General features: G+C 62.7%; 3 protein-coding genes across 4 annotated transcripts; 2 read left to right on the top strand and 1 right to left on the bottom strand.

The window, feature by feature from the left end:
- Positions 1–910: 910 nt before the first annotated feature.
- LOC106049536 (chloride intracellular channel protein 2) lies at positions 911–6,713 on the bottom strand. Its single transcript, XM_048078747.2, has 6 exons — positions 6,539–6,713; positions 3,607–3,716; positions 3,279–3,404; positions 2,744–2,850; positions 2,419–2,600; positions 911–2,320 (listed from the first exon to the last, which is right to left on the bottom strand). The coding sequence occupies exons 1-6, from the start codon at positions 6,584–6,586 to the stop codon at positions 2,159–2,161; spliced, it is 735 nt and encodes a 244-aa protein (XP_047934704.1). The 5' UTR covers positions 6,587–6,713; the 3' UTR covers positions 911–2,158.
- A 906-nt stretch (positions 6,714–7,619) lies between these two features.
- LOC106049535 (protein eva-1 homolog C-like) lies at positions 7,620–12,198 on the top strand. Of its 2 annotated transcripts, XM_013201888.3 has the most exons (8): positions 7,620–8,179; positions 9,259–9,458; positions 10,255–10,378; positions 10,488–10,640; positions 10,735–10,878; positions 10,985–11,056; positions 11,252–11,341; positions 11,452–12,198. In XM_013201888.3, the coding sequence occupies exons 1-8, from the start codon at positions 8,104–8,106 to the stop codon at positions 11,829–11,831; spliced, it is 1,239 nt and encodes a 412-aa protein (XP_013057342.1). In that variant the 5' UTR covers positions 7,620–8,103; the 3' UTR covers positions 11,832–12,198. The 2 variants fall into 2 exon arrangements, with proteins under 2 accessions (XP_013057342.1, XP_066861033.1); XM_067004932.1 differs by lacking the exon at positions 11,252–11,341 and having other exon boundaries at positions 7,621–8,179.
- A 1,774-nt stretch (positions 12,199–13,972) lies between these two features.
- On the top strand, positions 13,973–18,035 carry CCNB3 (cyclin B3). The gene is made up of 12 exons (XM_048079915.2): positions 13,973–14,116; positions 15,080–15,187; positions 15,269–15,352; positions 15,461–15,579; positions 15,723–15,798; positions 16,047–16,145; positions 16,245–16,337; positions 16,536–16,673; positions 16,997–17,152; positions 17,338–17,487; positions 17,572–17,702; positions 17,807–18,035. Exons 2-12 carry the CDS (start codon positions 15,095–15,097, stop codon positions 17,874–17,876), a joined length of 1,209 nt encoding a protein of 402 aa, XP_047935872.1. The 5' UTR covers positions 13,973–14,116; positions 15,080–15,094; the 3' UTR covers positions 17,877–18,035.
- Positions 18,036–18,067: the final 32 nt, after the last annotated feature.

Here is an 18,067-nt window from a genome sequence, read left to right as displayed (position 1 = left end):
CTCAGTGACGAGTGACACAGCTGTGGAGGGAGCAGTGACAGTCCCCTGCTGTCACCGGGACGGGTGGCCGAGCCAGGGGAAGCGACGACGCACCTGGTGCGCGCGTACAGGTCGCAGAGCACCAGGGGAGGCTGGGGGCCATAAAGGAGGACCTCTGCATGCCCCAGAACTCACAGGCTCCTGGTGACCTGCTCAAGGCTTGCAGCAGGAGGCAAGACGACCTCCAGAGGTCCCTTCCTACCTCAGCCATTCTGCCACGCAGCCTCCCAGAGAAGGGCCGTCACCTTGCTGCCTGGCACTGCTGGGAAGTGAGCGGGCGCGCGGCTCCTCTTGCCACTTGGCTGACTCACGGGGACTTCCAGAGTTTTAGCAACTCCATGACGTGCCTGAGGCCAGGAAAATACCTCCGCAGCCAAGTGCTTGGGCTGGCCGAGCTCCTGGCACCCTGCCCCTGGAGTTGTGCAAGGACACGGGGGCTGGGGGCCATCCTCGTCGCCATCTCCCCATTGAACCCAGACCTTGTGCCGACAGGTCTGAGCCTGGCTGATGCTGCGGCAGGCTAGGGGGCTGACAGCGAGCCCCCAGCAGCACTTTGGGTGCCCAGGAACCTGGTCCTGGCTCTGCCTGCTGCAGAAGCCAGCCATGAGCAGAAAGGAGCCGATGGCAATGGGCAGGGTCAGGGCTCGGGGGCAGCTGGACCCAAGGACGGGGCCGCTGCGGGGTCACACAGAGGGAGCTGAGGGGGATGCCCTTGTCCAGACAGAGCAGGGCCCCAGCAGCCCAGCAAAGAGAGGTGAGTGCCCGGGGCCCGGTGGGTCCTGGGACCCTCTGTGACCTGCCAAGGGGACACGGAAGCCAGGGGTTGGCCTTGGGGTGGGGGTGATCATGGCGCTGACAGTGCACGAGCAAGGCATATTAAAATAAAGTTTATTGCTGTTCTTAGTTACAAAAAAAAATAACACCCAACAAACAACCCGAAACCCATCAGTTACAAAACCAGTCCCCAAACCCGGTGCTGTGGGAGCAGGCTTGCGAGGACACACCTTTTAGTGCAAAGAGGGAGGTGGCAGTGAGAGCTGGCGGGTGGCTCTGCCGTCGCGGGTCCCTGCGGGACGCGGGCACTCACTGTACAGTATTTTTTGCTGGCCCCCTCGAGGGGACTGGTGGAGTTGGCAGGCATGGGCAGAAGCCCTTGGAGGAGGTGGAGGTGTGGGATGGGGAGGCCGGGAGGCTTTGGTACCGGGTGGGAAGGCACAAAAACTGAGCCGGGCTGGCACCAAACCTGCCCAGGTATCTCCCTGGGTGCTTTGCCAAGCAGCTTTCAGCTGGTGCTGGGTATGGGAACCAGGTGGATGCTCTGCTCCATGCCTCTCCCCAGATCAGGTGGGGAAGTGCTGGTGGGGAGCAGGGAAGGGGCAGCGGACGTGGGGCTGCACATGGCTGCATCTCCTGCGGGGTCCGTCAGGACCTGTTATCTCGCAGGGGCCAGGTGGGAGCTCACAGCCAGCACCGCCTGGCCCCTGCAGGATGTCCCTGATGCCCTGGGGCTGCAGGTCTGTGAGGAGACCCCGCAGAGCCCTCCGTGTGTCCCCGCATCCCTCCTTCCCAGCCACCAGCAGGTCCCCGCACCAGCACGCCAAGCGCCATCCCCAGCAGCGACCTGCCCAAACGTCCCCGCGAGGACACGGACACGTTGCAAGCTATCGCTGCAGATAAACTGCAGGGGAGGAGCTTTCGGTGTCTTCAGCTGGAGCCCGGATGCCTCGTGGGACAGACAGCCTGCCCAAGCGCGGGTGGTGGTGGGACCTTTGGGGAGGTCTCACCTCTTCCAGCGCGGGTGGTGTCAGTGGTGGGACCCGCTGGGAGGTCTCGCCTCCACCACGAAAGTCCGGTGCTTGGCTTTTCCCATGACGTGTCATGACACCAGGGTGTTGGGTTTTTCTTTGGAGGGGAGGGAGGGGAGGGACAGTGACACGGTTGCCACTGTGGCCACGCAGCGACCGGTCCATAGGTGCGGTCAGCGCTGGTGGCACGTGGGGGGTGCAAAGCAAGGCGCTGTTTCCACAGGTTGGGGTCTAGGGATGCCAAACCCCCCTCCAGCCCCTCTCTCGGCCAGGGTTTGGTGGGAGGCGGAGGGACCGGCGGTCCTGCAGCGGGGCTAGGTCATCTTCCTGGCCACGCTGGCATAGGTGTGAATGATCTCCTCGTCCGCGGGACACGTGTGGCTGAACTCATCGCAGGCGTAGGCGTTGTTGAGGTAGCGCCAGACGCCCGTCATGTCGGCCGGGATCTCGAAGTCGCGGTACTTTTTGGCTGCAATCTGGACAGGAGGAGGAGGAGGAGGCGGAGGAGGAGGAGGAAGAGGAGGCTGAGACCCTGCTCACAGGGCGTCCCCAGCCCGGCCCTGGGAGCCCCTACCTTGATGATGTGCAGCTTGGGCAGGAGGTTGCAGTCAGCCAGCGTCAGGTGGTCCCCGTCCAGGAATTTCCTCTTGGAGACGGCGATGTCCTCCACGCTGTCCTGGTCGATCTCCTCGGGCAGCGGGTTGTTGAGGTACTGATCCAGCCGATGAAACTCCCGCAGCAGCGCCTTCTCCAGGTCTGGGAGGGCGGGGGGGGGGGGGGACGTGGTGGCCTCAGCCAGGCGCCAGGTCCCCGCCACCTCCCACACCCTCAGCAGGCTTTGCCCACAGGAGCGAAGCCCTCGGGCTGTGCCCCCCTCCAGCCCCTGCCCGCTTTCTTACTGCTGTTTGCTTCCTTGCGCGGGTTCTTGATGTATGCCGAGAACTTGGCGAAGATGTCGCTGCCCACGTCGAAGGACTCCTTGTACTTGGGGCTCAGGTGCGGGTACCTTAAAAGAGACGCTGGTGGCAGCACGGGCAGAGAAGCGGCTGCGTGGCACCCGCGGGTGGCAGCAGCAGGCAGAGGTGTCCCAGGGCGCTGCGCAAGGGCTGACGCATCCGAGGAGGTGGCTGACAAACGCGCCCAGTGCTTCCTCTTTTGCGCAGGGCGTTTGCTTTGGCTACGAGCAGGCAAACGGGGGGGGTCACCTCCCGTCCCCCTCCCGACACCAGTCGCCGTTGCCAGCTGCAAAACCACCGGCTCCCGGGGAAACCTGCACCATCACCCCCCCCCTCCAGCTCCAGCCCCATGCAGAGTGAGTGCTGCTTTTCCTCCCATTGTTTTCTGTCCCACGCTGTCACCGTCCCCCGCCCCGGCCGCTCTCCTGCCTCGGTTTCCCAACCCGCCCAGCCCGACGCGGCACGGGTCTGCAATTACGTGGGTGGGCCCAGGGTCTGCTCCAGGAACTCCTCGATCTTGATGAAGTCGGTTTTCAGCTCCCTGTTGAACAGCAGGAAGGGTGGGTTGGTGCCTGGCGCTAAATCCTTCAGCTCTTCGGGTTTCCTGGAGCAGAGAAAATGAAGGGGCAAAGCTGGGGTGGGCGCACAGTACTGGGCGCATCCCCACTTGTATTCTAGGCTGGGTCTGGGGGTCTGGGAGGTGCCCCCCAACTTTTTGGTGTGCCCTCAGACCTGGGTGCCAATGATGCTCGCACATCTTTGTGCAGGGCTGGAGTGCAGGGACCTGCGTGGAGGTGGCACCTCACCTGGTCATGTCCACCGTGGTGACGTTGAACTTCACCCCCTTGAGCCACAGCACCATGAAGAGGCGCTGGCAGAAGGGGCAGTTCCCGATGTTTTCTCCATCCAGACCAGCCTGCGGGGAAAGCAGAGAGCACCCTCAGGATGGCCGGGGTCGGACCCTTCCCGGAGATCCAAGATAAAGCCAGGAGGAGGAAGAGGAGGAGGAGGAGGAGGATTGATAGTGGATGGGGCAGGAAGGGAGGGTCAGCTTGGCTGGGAGGCCAGGCCGGAGAGGGGAAATGTTCTCATGTTTGCCAGGAAAAGCGCAGCTTGTTTTCGTCTGCTGCCTCCTGTGCTGTGCTGAGCCAAGCACGGCTCCCCCGGCAGGAGGCACAAGCATCGTCCACGTCCCAGGGAGGAGATGGGGCTGGGGGAGCACAACCGGGGGCTTCCAGCCCCATCCTTGCCCATGCCGACGTGGATGTGCGGGTGGGATGCTCTGTGACCTGCCGGCCGCTGCGTGCTCTAAGCTCCAGGCTGGAGCCCGCCAGCGGTGGGGACACGGGGACATCGAGTGCCACCGGGGCTCTGCCACCGGGGTCTGCACTAAGGCTGCGGGTCTGGGGCTGAGCGGGAGGCTGGCGGGGCTGCGGAGGACCTGAAGGCATGAAGCAGCGATAGCCCCGGGGCTTTGCACCCAAAGGCAGGGAGGAAGAGGATGCTTCAGGAGCTGAAGATGCAGGGACCCGTGCCCAGTTCCCCTGGTGTGGAGGCAAGTGCCAGGAGACTCCTCTCTGCCTGCGGCTGCCCAGGAGCCCTCTCGGCCCCTCTGGGAGAGCCAGCCGGCCCCCAGCTCCCCCCGGCGGAGGTGGCGAGCTGGCCAAAGCAGGACACCGGTGCTCTGAGCAGTCACCTGGAGGCGATGCTCTGCCTTTCTACCACGTCACCACCTCCCAGTCTTTCCAGAATGATAATGAACTTTAACCGGTGTTTCCTATTCCCAGCTATCGCAAAAGGATGCCCCTAAAAAGAGTGGGATACGTTTCTCAGTTGCTGTTTCTCATGGGAATCCCTGCATTCTTCTTTCCGTGGTGACCCAAGCGTCTCTTTACAAACGTTGTTGCTCCTGAGTAGTGGAAGCTCAGGAGCATCCTGTCAGCCCCTAGAGGACTGCTTGGGAATAGATAAAATTTGGGTCTAGGTATCCTGAGAGGGGCTGGAGGGTTAGGAAACAGCTTCCAGGGCTACCCTGCTCTTGTGCCATTGAGCATCTCCACTCCCTTCCCGACTCCATCCCCAGCAAGCCAACACCGATGTCATCCCTTGGAGCATCTCCAGCACCAACGGCTCGGTGAGGCCACCCTGAAAGGAAAATCAGGATGGCTTCTGCAGGAAATAGAAAACAAACCTAAGCCAGAGCCCATCCTCGGATGCTCAGAGACAAATCTTTATCAAAAGGAAGCTCCACCGGTGCTCGTGGGCACCAGGGAGCGCGGGGGAAGGTTTGGGGAGGCCACGTGCCTTCCATCCCCAGCGAAAGCCAAGCAGCGAGGAGGGGAAGTCATCGCTCTCTGCTTCCTTCTCCGGCAAGAGCCTCTTCCTCTGCTCAGCGCAGGCTCCTGCAGCCCCCCTGACCCCACCCTGACTGACTTTGCTCCCTGTTTCCCCATCCAGATGATGCAGGAACCCATCAGGATGATGGATGAACCCCTGCACATGATGGCTGAACTCTTCCAGATGATGGATGAGCCCCTCCAGATGCCAGAGAAACCCCTCCAGATGACAAAGGAACCCTTCCAGATGATGGAGAAAGCTCTCCAGATGATGAATAAACCCCTCCAGATGATGGAAAACCCCTCCAAGATGATGGGCAAACGCAGCCCGGGAGGCGCAGCCTCTCAGCCCCAACCCTGAGGCCCCACGCCTGCACGAGGCATCAAAACCCCAACGTTGCTCAGAAGTTCCTGTGGTTTTGCTCTCGGTGAAGCAGCGCGAGGAGGAAGGAGCGCCCCGACCTGCATCACCTCAACGTCCCCCAGACCTGCCCGAAATTCCTCCCCAAAAAAGCTCAGGAGCACCTTGGGGTGGGCTACAGTCAGATGCCGCTCCCTGAGGGCTCGGAGGGTGATGCGCAGCATCGGTTTGCTGTCAGACACACGAGAAGGGTTTTTTGGTGCTAAATTAAGATTTAGGGGAAGTCCTAAGCCGCTGCTTTGTTTTCTGTTTCCCTTCCCTCCAAAAACCCCCCTCAAACACGCTGCCGCCATCACAGCCACCTCATGCAGCGCTTTCCTCTTCTCCCCAGCCACCCTGGGGTGAAAAGCGGTGCGGAAGAGGGAATTTAAGACCTGAATGATTTTCTCCAAGCAAATACACCGCATGGGGCTCAGCCCGAGCTCGGCGCCCAGCAAGCGCTGCTTTGGCAAGGGGACAGGGCAAAGCCTCGGATAACCCTTCCCAGCACTGATTTCCAAGGAGGGGAGCAGAGACCGCGCGGCTGCAGATGTTTGGAATGGGAGTGTCGAAATGTTCCCGAGGAAGCGCTTGAAAAATTGCTCAATGGAAGGAAAAAAAAAAAAAAAAAAGAGCAAAACTCATTTCCAGTGAATAATCCTCAGGGCTGACCTAAGAAGCCGCCCCATCCCGCCCACGCGTGGGCACCCACTCCGTTTCCCAACGCCAGCTTGCAGCAGCCGCTCGAGAAGCTGCCCTGCTGCGTTCCCACCCTCCTGTTGCTTTTCCCAGCCGTGGCTCGTCTTATCGGGGTCCCCGAGCACGCTCGCCCCGCTCCCTCGCTGCCCTTGTGGTTCCCGGGGCGGCAGGGCCACCGCTGGACCACAGCATCCCCCGCGGCCGGGTGCTCCCCGCGCCACCCCGCCGGGTCTCCCGAAGCACGACGACGGCCACCACCTCCTGCCACCCGCCCACAGCACCAGCTGGCCTCGCCGAGCCCACCTTGACAAAGAGCTCGATCTCGGGCTCCTTCGACGGCCGGCTCTCCATCCCGGCGGCGTTGGGAACCTGGGGGGGGGACCCGCTCACTGCTGCGCTGAGTTTCGCCCGTCCTCTGCAGCGCGCAGCTGCAGCACCTCGCGCCGGGCTGGGGCCGGGGCTGGGGCTCGCCCTTTCCTTCCCTTTTTGAAGCGGGGAGGAGCGATGGGGTGCAGGCGAGGAGGGGGAAGCTGCGGGGCCTCCCAGCTGTGACTCAGCACGGGTCTATCTGGATGCGCTGACGGGTCCCCGGCCAGGCTATCGCACCCGCCCAGGCGCCTCCAAGCAGCCCGGTGGCTGCTGCCGTCAGCTCCCTGATGGGAGACGGGGTTTGTTGTTGTTTTGTTTTGGGTTGCTTTTTTTTCTTTTTTTTTTTGCACAGGAAGCGTCTGCATCTACCCCTTCGCCATCCTCCCAGCCCCTTTCCCCGTTACTCCCTCTGTCCGAGCATCTCGCCGCTGCCCCGCGGGACCCCGCTGACTCGGGATGCAGGCACAATGCCAGGATGCCCTTCCCGCTGCGAGGATGTGGGGCTGAGCAAGGCGAGGCTCTGGGGAAGCCCGGAGGGCGAGCGGCACGGCCTGGCTGCTTGCCACCGCCTCCTTGCAGCCAGCCCCTTGCAGGAAGGCATTGCAAAACGTCCAAGGAGGGAAAGCAAAAGGGGACGGAGCACATCGGGGCGCGGCGATGGGAAGGGGGGGCGGGTGCCTGACATCCAGGGCCCCGTTCCTGGAATTTGGGCTGTTTCACAGGAAAGATGACTGCCCTGCTTTCCTCCCCAGGATGGGAGGGAAGCGCTCGCCGTCGGATGGGGCTGGCTGCCGGCCCGGAGCAGGCAGGCTTCCCGGCACCCACGGGCTCCGCTCCTCTCCCGAGCTGCCAGGTTGGGCGAGCCCCGGCTTGTGCTGTGGTACCACACAGTCAATACCGAGCTTTGAGTTAGAAAGTTGTATTTTTTTCATTTTTGTCACTTTGCATAAAATGGTTGTGTTTTTTTTTTTTTCTTTTTTGTCACACCCCCAATTGCTTGAACCAGCCCCGCTCCAGCTCGGATAAGCCCAGACCTTCCTGCAATTAATCTGAGGCCGGCAAACGAGGAGACGGCTCTGCTGCTGCCACGCACAGAGCAGGGCTCGGTGTCCGTGGGTATTGGCAGGCACAGGAGGCAGTGCCGGCAGCCCTTCCCTTCCTCCCCCGGCGCTGAATGACCGGACATGTGCCGAGATGGAGATTAGGGCACACGTGCATCCGGGTGGTCGCCTGCATCCCCCCCGGGGAGAGCGGGGGGCAGGCTGGGGACCCAGCTGAGCCCCCTCGATCTGCTCAGCTGCCGAGCACCTGCTCGGCCATACAGAGCCTTCAAAACCGTGTCCCCTCCTCCCGGTCCCCATGCAGCCACAGCTGTCCGAAGCGGCCCCGGTCCCTCCGCAGGGCACAGAAGGAGCCATTGTCACCGCCGTGCCAGCCCCCGCCCCGGCGCCAGCTGCCGCGGGGACCAGTGGGCAGCGGCAGAGCGGGGCGGTGGCACCATGGTGGCCGCGGTCGTGGTGGCTCTGGTCCTCCTCTGCTTGTCCGCAGGGATGGAGGCCAGCCCGGAGCTCGGCGGTGAGTGGCACACGGGGGACAAGGGACATCGGGGACCACGAGTGCTGGGGCGCAAGCAAGGTTTGGGTGGGGGGGAGTTGCGGGGTGCACGGTTTCAGGGCACACCAAGGGCAAGACCCCATGGGAGATGTGCTAGGAACGGCCCCGCACCCACCCAGCCTGCCCCAGCACCCAGAAAGGTGCCCCAGAGCGCGGCGGGGAGGATGTGATTTCATCTGGGCAGAGCCAACTGCACGACCGCAGCAACGGGGACTGAGTCAGCGGCAGCAGCAGGCGAGGATAATCACTCACAAAATCTGACGGCAGCCTCCTCGCTACCATTTCGCCCCAAAAAGTGTCTGAGCAAGCGTGTGGCAGTGCCGGGTGGAGGCGGCGCGGTTCCACCGTCACCGGGGGAGCCTCAGCTTTGAAGCACAAAGCCCCAGCCACGTCCCTGCTGTCCCCCTTGGACGGGGGTGGCTCCATGGACCTGCGGCCACAGGGGAGGTGAAAGGGACTCTTTGTGCCAAACCCAGCACTGGTTTGCAGACAGACGGACAGAGGGACAAGTGCAGGGCTGGGAGCTGAGGCTCCCACCTGTTTGTGTGGGTTTGGGGGCTGCCAGGCTGCTGGCTGTGCCCTGTGTCCCCAGCATCTTGCATCCTGCGTCCCTCAGCATTCTGCATCCTCCCTGGCACGTGGCGTCCTGTCCTGTCCCCACTTCCAAACCTCCAAATAACAGGGGGAAAATAATACGGTAAGTGGTTTGGGACACAGAGTAGGTAGGATTAAGAGAGAGAAATACCCCATGCTGGGAGTCTGAGGAGAGAAGGACTCCGAAAGGATGTGGGCTAGGAAAGGCTCGCACTGATGTGGGGGGCTCTCCTCATCTCTGCTGACCCTCTGCTAGCGATCATCTCCTCCTGGTGGTCATCTCCGGGTGGTCATCTCTGGTGATCATTTCTGGTGATCATCTCTACGTGATCATCTCTTGGTGGCCATCTGCTGATGGTCATCTCTTGGTGGTCATCTCTGCTCGCCGTCTCTGGGTGACCATCTCCGGTGATCACCTCCGTCTCCTCCCCGCTCCCCACATCCAGGGTACCTACGCAAGGTGCTGAGGAACCACACCATCCACACGTGTGACGGGGAGCAGCTCCTCATCCTCTGCCCTCGCAAGACCACCATCAGCATCCTGGGCGCCTTCTACGGGCGCCGCGTGCCCAGCCCCAACCTCTGCCCCAGCCCGGGCGACGCGTCCCAGGAGAGCACCGAGTGCATGTCCCCCACGGCCCACCTGGTAAGGGCAGCGTCCCGCTGCTGGTGGCAGCGCGGGGAACCCTTGGGGCCCTTTTCCTGGGGCATTTTTGGGAGATCGGGGCGGGGGGGTGGCACCTCCTGCGCTGGGTCCCGGCGAGAGCAGGCTGGGGGGAGGCCCTCAAAGCAAAGGCCGATGTCCCCGGGATGTCCCCGGGATGTCCGCTGCCCTCCGGACCAGCGGGGACTCCGGCGGGGCAGGGTGCGGCGCGCAGCCTCGTCCCCACCTCGTGGCCGTGAGCGCGCATTGCACGGGGCCGTGCTGAGGGGGGGGGGGGCCGGGGGGGGCTGCAAGGGCGCTGCTGCACGGAGCTGTGCGGCTCTGCATGAAGCTGCGGGGGTGCACACGCCTGCAGGTGCTGCACGGGGCCCCACGAGTGCCCGTTGCAGCGCTGCGTCAGTGTGCACGCCTGCGCGCAGCCGTGTCAGCGTGCGTGGGTGCTGTGCCGGCGTGCACACCTGCACGAGCGCAGCGTGCACCCCCGTGTGAGCGTTGCACGGGGCTGCGTCGCTCCGCACACCCGCACAGGTGTTGCACGCACACATGTCGCGCTGCGGTGCTGTGCTGCCCGCACAGGTACCGCTCGCAGCTGCGTGGGCACAGGGAAGCAGCCACCAAAGCCACCCACGAGGCCGAGTGACCGCGGTGGGGGTGCCAGCAGCCACAGGACGCCTCTTGTGGGGTGAGGGCCTGGCCCCGAGCCCAGCGACAGCACCGAGGTGAGATCAGCCTGGGGTCTCACTGCTGGTGCTCACGTCTGCCCTGCTCTGCCCTGCAGAAGCTGCTGGCCGAGTGTCAGGACCAGCAGTGGTGCCAGTTCTCGGTGCACAGCCAAGTCTTTGGGCCAGACCCGTGCCCCGGGACACACAAGTACCTCATCGCGTCCTACAAGTGCCGGCCAGGTGGGCAGCACCACGGGGGCACCTCTCGAACCCGTGGCTGGGTAAGAGGAGGGGGTTTGGGGTGATTTGGGCTGTGTTGGGACACCCTGCGGTGTCACCCCACCCCCAGACAACCATCGGGTCAAGACGGTGTGCGAGAACAACGTGCTGAGGCTGCAGTGCCGGCCAAAATCCGTCCTGGCCATTTACTCTGCGCATTATGGACGATTCCTGCGGGGCAAGCCTGAATGCGATGCCCCAAACGCCGGGGGACCCCATATCGGTACGGGGGGGACATGGTTCGAGCCCAAATTACGTCCGGGAATAGTGCAGGAGCTCTGTGCTGATGGCCAGATCCACACCGCGTGTCTCTGCAGAGTGCCTGGCTCCGGACGCCTTGAGGAGGGTCTCCAAGAAGTGTCACCGCAAGGGAAACTGCACCGTGGCTGCTGACTGGGCCACCTTCGGGGACCCGTGCCTGCCGGGCACGAAGAAGCAACTGCGGGTCTCCTACACCTGCGGTGAGAGCTGGACCAGGAGCTGGCCGTGGGGCTGGGGACGCAACCCCTGGGGACGAGCAGGGTGGTGATGCTCAGAGCGGCGTGTGTCTCGTGTGTCTCGTTGCAGTGCCCAAGCAGCTGCTGGAGGAGGCAGGCCCCGACACCTCGGATCCCTTCGTGCTCTCGGACTACATGCATGGTAATTCGGGGAGGGGGGAGAGACCAGCTCGTGCTCCCCCGTGGATGAAGGACCCCATAGGTCCCCGTCTCCAAGCAAAGAGGCTGGGGAGATGCTTTCTGCTGGGGGGAGGAGGAGGTCTCGAAGAGGAGCGCCCCGAGGGCAGAGGGGAGGAGGCTGGGGGCTGGCCCCTCACATCCCCCTTGTTCACTGCAGGTGGCTGGTACAAAGGGCCCAGGTTCTCCAGGCTCCGGGAAGACAGGATGATTTTTACTAGCTCCCTGACAGCTTTTGCCCAGCTCTGGGGTACGTGGCCCCCACGTGCCAGGGTGGGGGGGTCTCCAGGCCCAGGTACCCTGCATGCCGCGGTGGGGGTTTGCACCGCGGTGCCTCTCTTTGCTCTTCTCTCCCACCAGACGTCCCGGAAAAAGTCGGCCTCTACTTCCTTTGCGGGGTCTCGGCAGGCCTCGCGCTGCTGCTGTGCATCATCAGCCCCAAGGCAGCCTTCCTCCGGGAGGCCAGGGAGGCTCTGCAGGGCCCGGGCAGCAGCTCGGAGCCGAGCCGCACCAAGCTGCGGGACGAGCAGGACGAGGACCTTCCCGACGACAGCTCCTCCGACTCCTCCTTCCGCCGCCTCACCCGCACCTACCGCGCCACCGACAGCATCTTCAGCCCCGAGCTGACGGCAGCCATGGAAGGGGCGGCCGAGCAGCAGGGCTGCGGCGGGGAGGAGATCTGGATGCCCAAGGAGTCCAGCCCGTACGCCATCCAGAAGATCAAATCGGCCACCAAGTGAGGAGGGACGAGGGGCCACCACCATTCGCTCCTCACCTTACTCTGTGCCTCCCTTCGTGCTTCACATGCCAGCAGGCGACCTGTGCTTTCCAGGGAATGAGCTTGCTCTTTCTAGTGAATAAAAGCAAAAGCTCATGGTTCAGGAAACGAAGCTGCCGAGCCCCAGCTCCTGCCAGCCCCATCCCCGAGGGACTCCAGCCCGCAGGCCGGTTCCCACATCCCCAAAAGGGACTGCAGGGGATAGAGGCGTGGTGGTGCCTCCAGCCACCTGCATTGTGTCACCACCAACTTTCATCCCCCTTTAGCCACAATGTCCCTCCCCTGCAATTAACGGTGAAAAGAGAGGAGAAATTAAACGCTGAAACTCAGCCCTGCCTGCGCCGCTCAGCTCCATGCCTCCCGCTGCTGCTCCTGGCGCTGGGCCATGAGGAGCAACGAGTCGGGCCTATCACAGCCTGGAAAAGGAAAGCTTTCAGCCTGGGAAAGGGAGAGGGGGGAAAAGCCGTCCGTGTAGGTCCCACAAACAACGCTTCCCTGCACTTGCTCCTTCTCTCAAGACTAAGGCTCTTCCCGGGAAGCCATCCTGGAGCGAACCTCCCGCGTGCGCCTCACAGGGGCCGGTCCTTGTCCCCCCATCTCTCCCCCATCCCTCCCACCATGGCTGGCTGCGCTCTCAGCGCACCCACGAGCCTCCCAACGGCGGCGGCACCGCAGGGACTGGAAAAGCCGGCTGCACCACGCCGAGCCCAGGCAGACACCGACCCGTCCCGGCACGGGCAGCTCGCCCCCGCGCCGCCACAGGCACACCGGGAGGGGGATTTTTGGCCGGGGATCACACCCCAAGGCTGCTGCTCCACCGAGTTTCCAGTGGCGGCGGGACGCGTCCCAGTTTCCCAGGCGGTGGGTGTGGGGCTACCCTAGAGGATATCCGAAGGATAAACACAGCGATGTGGCACTTCCGAAGGATAAACTGGGATCTGGGATTTCCAAATGATGAATTGGGATCCGAGGTTTCTGAAGGATAAACTGGGATCTGGGATTTCTACACAATAAACTCAAATCTGGGATTTCCATATGGTAAATTGGGATCTCGGGTTTCTGAAGGATAAACTGGGATCTGGGATTTCTACAGGGATAAAATGGGATCTGGGGTTTCCAAATGATAAATTGGGATCTGGGGTTTCTGAAGGATAAATTGGGATCTGGGATTTCCGAGGATAAACTGGGATCTGGGATTTCCAAATGATAAATTGGGATCTCGAGGTTTCTGAAGGATAAACTGGGATCTGGGATTTCTACACAATAAACTCAAATCTGGGATTTCCAAATGGTAAATTGGGATCTCGGGTTTCTGAAGGATAAACTGGGATCTGGGATTTCCACACGATAAACTGGGAACTGGGATTTCCAAATGATGAATTGGGATCTCGGGTTTCTGAAGGATAAACTGGGATCTGGGATTTCCACATGATAAACTGGGATCTGGGGTTTCTGAAGGATAAACTGGGATCTGGGATTTCCACACGATAAACTGGGATCTGGGATTTCCAAATGATAAATTGGGATCCTGGCTTTCTGAAGGTAAAGTGGGATGTGGGATTTCCACACGATAAACTGGGATCTGTGATTTCCAAATGATAAACTGGGATCTGGGATTTCCAAATGATGAATTGGGATCTGGGGAAGGATTTCTGGGATTTCTGATCTGGGGTTTCTGAAGGATAAACTGGGATCTGGGATTTCCAAATGGTAAATTGGGATCTTGGATTTCCGAGGGACAAACTGGGAGCGGGGAGGTTCTGCAGGGAAGCTCTGCTCCCGTAGCCTGCTCACAGGTCGATTAGCGACAAATCTGGCTGTGCCGCCACAAGCGAGGTTGCTATTTAGCCGATAAAAACACGTTGTCACGTCCCCGTAAGGGCGCAGCACGCCCCGCGAGCAGCGCCGCCGCCATGACACCTCGCGGCCGGCATACCCGCCCCTTCCGCCATGACACCTCCCCCGCCATGACACCTCCCCCGCCCCCTCCCCCGCCATGACACCTCCCCCGCCCCCGCCCCCCCCCCGCCCCCCCGCCGCCGCCGCGGCCCGGCATTGGGCAGCGCGGCCGAATTTTAAACTTTTCCCCCCTCCCCTTAGCAACCGCATCCCTGCCGGCGCTCCCATTGGCCGCCGCGCCGCGCACGCCGCCCGCTGATTGGCCGCGAGGCTCGGCCAGTGCCGGCCGCCGCCGCCGCGCTGCTACTTTCAAAAGAGCCGGGGCCGGCGGCGGCGGCGGCTGCGCAGGTGAGCGGGGACCGGGCCCTATGGGGCCGTGTGGGGCCCCCCAGCCCTACGGCACCCCCATTTCCTCATGAGGACCCCTCCCGGGGACCCCCCCGCCCGTGCCAGGGGGTCACTGGACCCTGCGGCCCCTTTCCTGGGGGGCAGAGGCGGTGTTAGGGGGGATATGGGGTCGCTGGGCACTTCGTCCCCTTCCCTGGGGGGGGGGTGTTGGGGTTTGGGGTGCCCCATACGTGTGTTCCCCCCGTATGTGAGGTGTGTGGGGTCGCTGAGCCGTGCATCCGCTTCCCTGGGGGAGTATTGGGATTTGGGCACGTCCATACATGTGCCTGCCCCCCCTGCTTGAGGGCTATGGGGTCACCGAGCCCTGTGTCCCCTTTCCCTGGGGGGGGTGTTGGGATTTGGGGTACCCCCATACATGTGCCCCCACATACATGGGGGCTATGGGATCACTAAGTCCTGCATCCTCTTCCCTGTAGGTGTTGGGATTTGGGGTCCCCCATACGTTGCTCTGGGGGGGGTCATAAGTCCTGCGTCCTCTTCTCTGGGGGCATGTGTTGGGCTCTGGGGTACGTCCATACATGTACCCCCCCCATACGTGGGGACTATGGGGTCACTGAGCTCTGTGTCCCCTTTCCTGGGGGTAGGTGTTGGGATTTGGGGTCCCCCCACATGTGTGGTCCTCCCCCCCGTGCTTGGGGTCTATGGGGTCGTTGAGCCCTGCATCCTCTTCCCTGGGGGTGTGTGTTGGGATCTGCAGTCTCCCCATACGTGTGCCCCCCCATAATTGGGGTATATGGGGTCACTGAGCCCTGCATCCTCTTCCCTTGGGGGGGTGCATTGGGATTTGGGCCTCCGCACATACTTGGGTCTGTGGGTTTACTGAGCCCTGCATCACCTTTGCGGGAGGGGTGCGTTGGGATTTGGGTTCCCCCACGTACACGTGCCCCCTCTCTTTGCTCGCAGAGGCCGAAGAAGAGGATGCCGGTGGCACGCAACGCCAAGACGCTGAGCACGAAGCAGCCCCGAGCAGGCAAGGGGGCCCCCGTTACCGAGAATGTGCCCCCCGAGAAGGTGAGGCCGGGCTGGGCCGTGGGGAGGGGGGGCCCTCGCAGCGGGGTGCCCCCTGCGCCCCCTCACCCCGCTCTGTTGCAGGAGGAGAGCTGCCAGGCCAAGCGGTCCCCGTCCTCGCCCCAGGGGGGGCCCAAGAAGCGGTCGGCGTTCGGGGACCTCACCAACGTGAGTGCCTCTTTGCGGGGAGGGGGTTGTGCTGCCCTCCTGGCAGCACCCCAAGGCTCACCTCACCCTTTCTCCCTGCCGTCCTTGTTTCCCCCACCCCAAAACCAGGCTCACAAGAACCAGGCGGTGGCGGGGAAGAAGGATGGGGTGAAATCTGCCCCCCGCAAGGCGCTGAGGGCCCCCACTGCCACGGGGGTAGCCAAGAACAACGAAGTCAACCTGAAAAAGTGAGTACCCAGGTGAGATGGGGCTGGGGTGGGAGGCCGCTGCGGTGGTGGGGGGCTTCCTTGGGGTGATGGGAGCAGGCAGTGGATGGATGGGGTTTTGGCAGCCAGATGTGTCCCCCTACTTACGTCCTTATCCTGTCCAGGTCCCTGAGAAAAACGCCCCCAACAGAGGATCCTGAAGAGCCTGAGAAAGATCCTGTGCCTGAGGAGCCTGTGCAGGTACCGAAGCTGTGCCAGGCTGTGGACCCCAGGGTGCAGCCGGGTCCTGTCCTGGTGGCACCGGGGCATCTCCGGGCCTTGGAGCTGCTTGGGGTGTGGTGGGATGGGAGCTGGGGGTTAAACCTCATCCTTCCTCCTCCAAGCACCTCCAGTGGGGGCTGTGGGGCAGGTGGGGAGGGGCTGCCTCCCCACAGAGCTCTGCCAGCCCCCCCAGCCTCCCCCTCACTGCAGCCTCCTCCATCCCACAGGCACCTGTGTTGGAGGACATCGACAAGGAGCAGCTGGGCGACCCCTATGCCAATGCCCAGTATGCCAAGGACATCTTTGACTACATGCGGGAGAGGGAGGTGGGTGATGCCTGCTGGGGAGGCCTGTGTGGGGTGGGAGGGGGCCTTTTTTGGGGGGTGGGGGTGTCTGTGAGTCCCTGACATCTGCTGCCTTGGCAGGAGAAGTTCCTGCTCCCCGACTACATGGACAAGCAGGTGGACATCAGCGGGGACATGCGCGCCATCCTGGTGGACTGGATGGTGGAGGTGCAGGTAGGTGGGCGTGGGGAGGGGGCCTGGAGTTTTGCAGAGCAGCTCCCCCCCCACTTAGTGTATGGGACCCACAAGTGTCCCCAGTGCCGAGCTCACCTTCCCCCCTTCCGGTGCTGGGGGTGAGCCTGTGGGTGCCTCAGGATTTTGGGGGGAGCTTTTTCCTAATCCCTCCCGCCCCACAACCCCGTGTCCTTGCAGGAGAACTTTGAGCTGAACCACGAGACGCTGTACCTGGCGGTGAAGCTGGTGGACCACTACTTGGTGGAGGTGGTGAGCATGAAGGACAAGCTGCAGCTCATCGGCTCCACCGCCATCCTCATCGCCTCCAAATTCGAGGTGACTCCCGGGGTGCGGTGTTGGGGTGCGTTTTGGAGAATGCTGGGACCCCGAGGAACTGAAGGTGGCGTGTCCATCCCTGTGCTACTCCTTCCCATCCCAGGGGCTGCAAATGTGGCCCTGGTGGGCTGGATCCTGCCTCCCGGAGATCTGGTTCTTCTCCACTGTGCAGAAACAACCAGGACACCGGGGTTCAGCCCAGGTGGACGTTGTGATGGCCCTGGCAGGAGATGTGCCCTTAGAGGGCCTGCAAACTCTGTAGGATCCCTTAAGCGTTGTCAGGATGAGGCCCTGTGAGGGCGCTGAGCAGTTCCTCCCCGCAGGAGCGGTGCCCGCCGTGCGTGGATGACTTCCTCTACATCTGCGACGACGCCTACAAGCGGGAAGAGCTCGTTGCCATGGAGAGGAGCATCCTCCGCACCCTCAACTTCGACATCAACATCCCCATCCCCTACCGCTTCCTGCGGCGCTTCGCCAAGGTGGGCGGCTGTCCCCTCCTGCCACCTCCCCGGGGGCCACCTGCAGCACTGGGGGGGCGGCCAGGTCCCCGCAGCAGGGTTGGGGGGCGACGGTGTCGTTCCGGGGGTGTGGGATTGGCATCCCGCGCCCCCAGAGAAGGACGCCGGGGTGGTGCTGCACAAAAACCCGAGCCTTCTGGCCGCAGTGCGCCCGTGCCAACATGGAGACGCTGACGCTCGCCCGCTTCCTCTGCGAGATGACCCTGCAGGAGTATGACTACGCGCGGGAGCGCCCCTCCAAGCTGGCCGCCAGCTGCCTGCTGCTGGCGCTCACCATGAAGAACCTGGGCGGCTGGGTGAGCTGCGGGGCCGCGGGTGGGCAGGGAGGGGAGGCGCCACCTTGCAGGGGAGCCCCTGGCTCACACCGTGTCGCTTCGCAGACCCCCACGCTGGAGTACTACAGCGGGTACCGCGCACAGGACCTGCACCCCCTGGTGAAGAGGCTGAACTTCCTGCTCACGTACCAGCCCCACGACAAGCTGAAGGCTGTGCGCACCAAATACTCACACAGGTGAGCGTCCCAGCACCAGCCTTTGGGCCCTGCAGGGAGCTGGGGGGCTCTGCTGGGGGTACCAGGGCTGGTGCTGAGCTCTAACCCCCTGCACCTCCTTCCAGGCTCTTCTTTGAGGTCGCCAAAATGACCCCCATGGACATGCTGAAGTTGGAGGAGAAGCTGAAAAGCTAGCCCTGCCTCTGTACATAGCCTGTAAATAGCTGGGTGTCCTGCTCTGGGAGCACTGTGTACATAAAAATAATGGGGTTGTTTTTACTTGAAGGGGAGGGACAGGGAGGGGGGAAAAAAGAAGCGATGTAGAACTGTCAATAAAATACTGTGTATATCTTATGTGGCTGTAGTGGTGGCTGCTGGAGGCTTGT

The sequence above is a fragment of the Anser cygnoides genome, chromosome 13 (genome assembly GCF_040182565.1).
Source record: "Anser cygnoides isolate HZ-2024a breed goose chromosome 13, Taihu_goose_T2T_genome, whole genome shotgun sequence".
Classification (NCBI taxonomy): domain Eukaryota; kingdom Metazoa; phylum Chordata; class Aves; order Anseriformes; family Anatidae; genus Anser; species Anser cygnoides.
Note: the sequence above shows the minus strand (reverse complement) of the source record. Positions and strands in the feature narration are given on the sequence as shown.

What these genes read in the sequence shown, in the direction of transcription:
- LOC106049536 (XM_048078747.2), bottom strand. Translation starts at nt 6,586, where the DNA reads ATGGAGAGCCGGCCGTCGAAGGAGCCCGAGATCGAGCTCTTTGTCAAG. An exon ending in ACCACGGTGGACATGACCAG is followed by an intron (nt 3,405 to 3,606) that starts GTGAGGTGCCAC and finishes TCTCTGCTCCAG; the next exon opens with GAAACCCGAAGAGCTGAAGG. An exon ending in GCGCAAGGAAGCAAACAGCA is followed by an intron (nt 2,601 to 2,743) that starts GTAAGAAAGCGG and finishes CCGCCCTCCCAG; the next exon opens with ACCTGGAGAAGGCGCTGCTG.
- LOC106049535 (XM_013201888.3), top strand. Translation starts at nt 8,104, where the DNA reads ATGGTGGCCGCGGTCGTGGTGGCTCTGGTCCTCCTCTGCTTGTCCGCA. An exon ending in TGTCCCCCACGGCCCACCTG is followed by an intron (nt 9,459 to 10,254) that starts GTAAGGGCAGCG and finishes TCTGCCCTGCAG; the next exon opens with AAGCTGCTGGCCGAGTGTCA. An exon ending in GTCCTACAAGTGCCGGCCAG is followed by an intron (nt 10,379 to 10,487) that starts GTGGGCAGCACC and finishes CCCCACCCCCAG; the next exon opens with ACAACCATCGGGTCAAGACG.
- CCNB3 (XM_048079915.2), top strand. Translation starts at nt 15,095, where the DNA reads ATGCCGGTGGCACGCAACGCCAAGACGCTGAGCACGAAGCAGCCCCGA. An exon ending in CGTTCGGGGACCTCACCAAC is followed by an intron (nt 15,353 to 15,460) that starts GTGAGTGCCTCT and finishes CCCCAAAACCAG; the next exon opens with GCTCACAAGAACCAGGCGGT. An exon ending in AACGAAGTCAACCTGAAAAA is followed by an intron (nt 15,580 to 15,722) that starts GTGAGTACCCAG and finishes TATCCTGTCCAG; the next exon opens with GTCCCTGAGAAAAACGCCCC.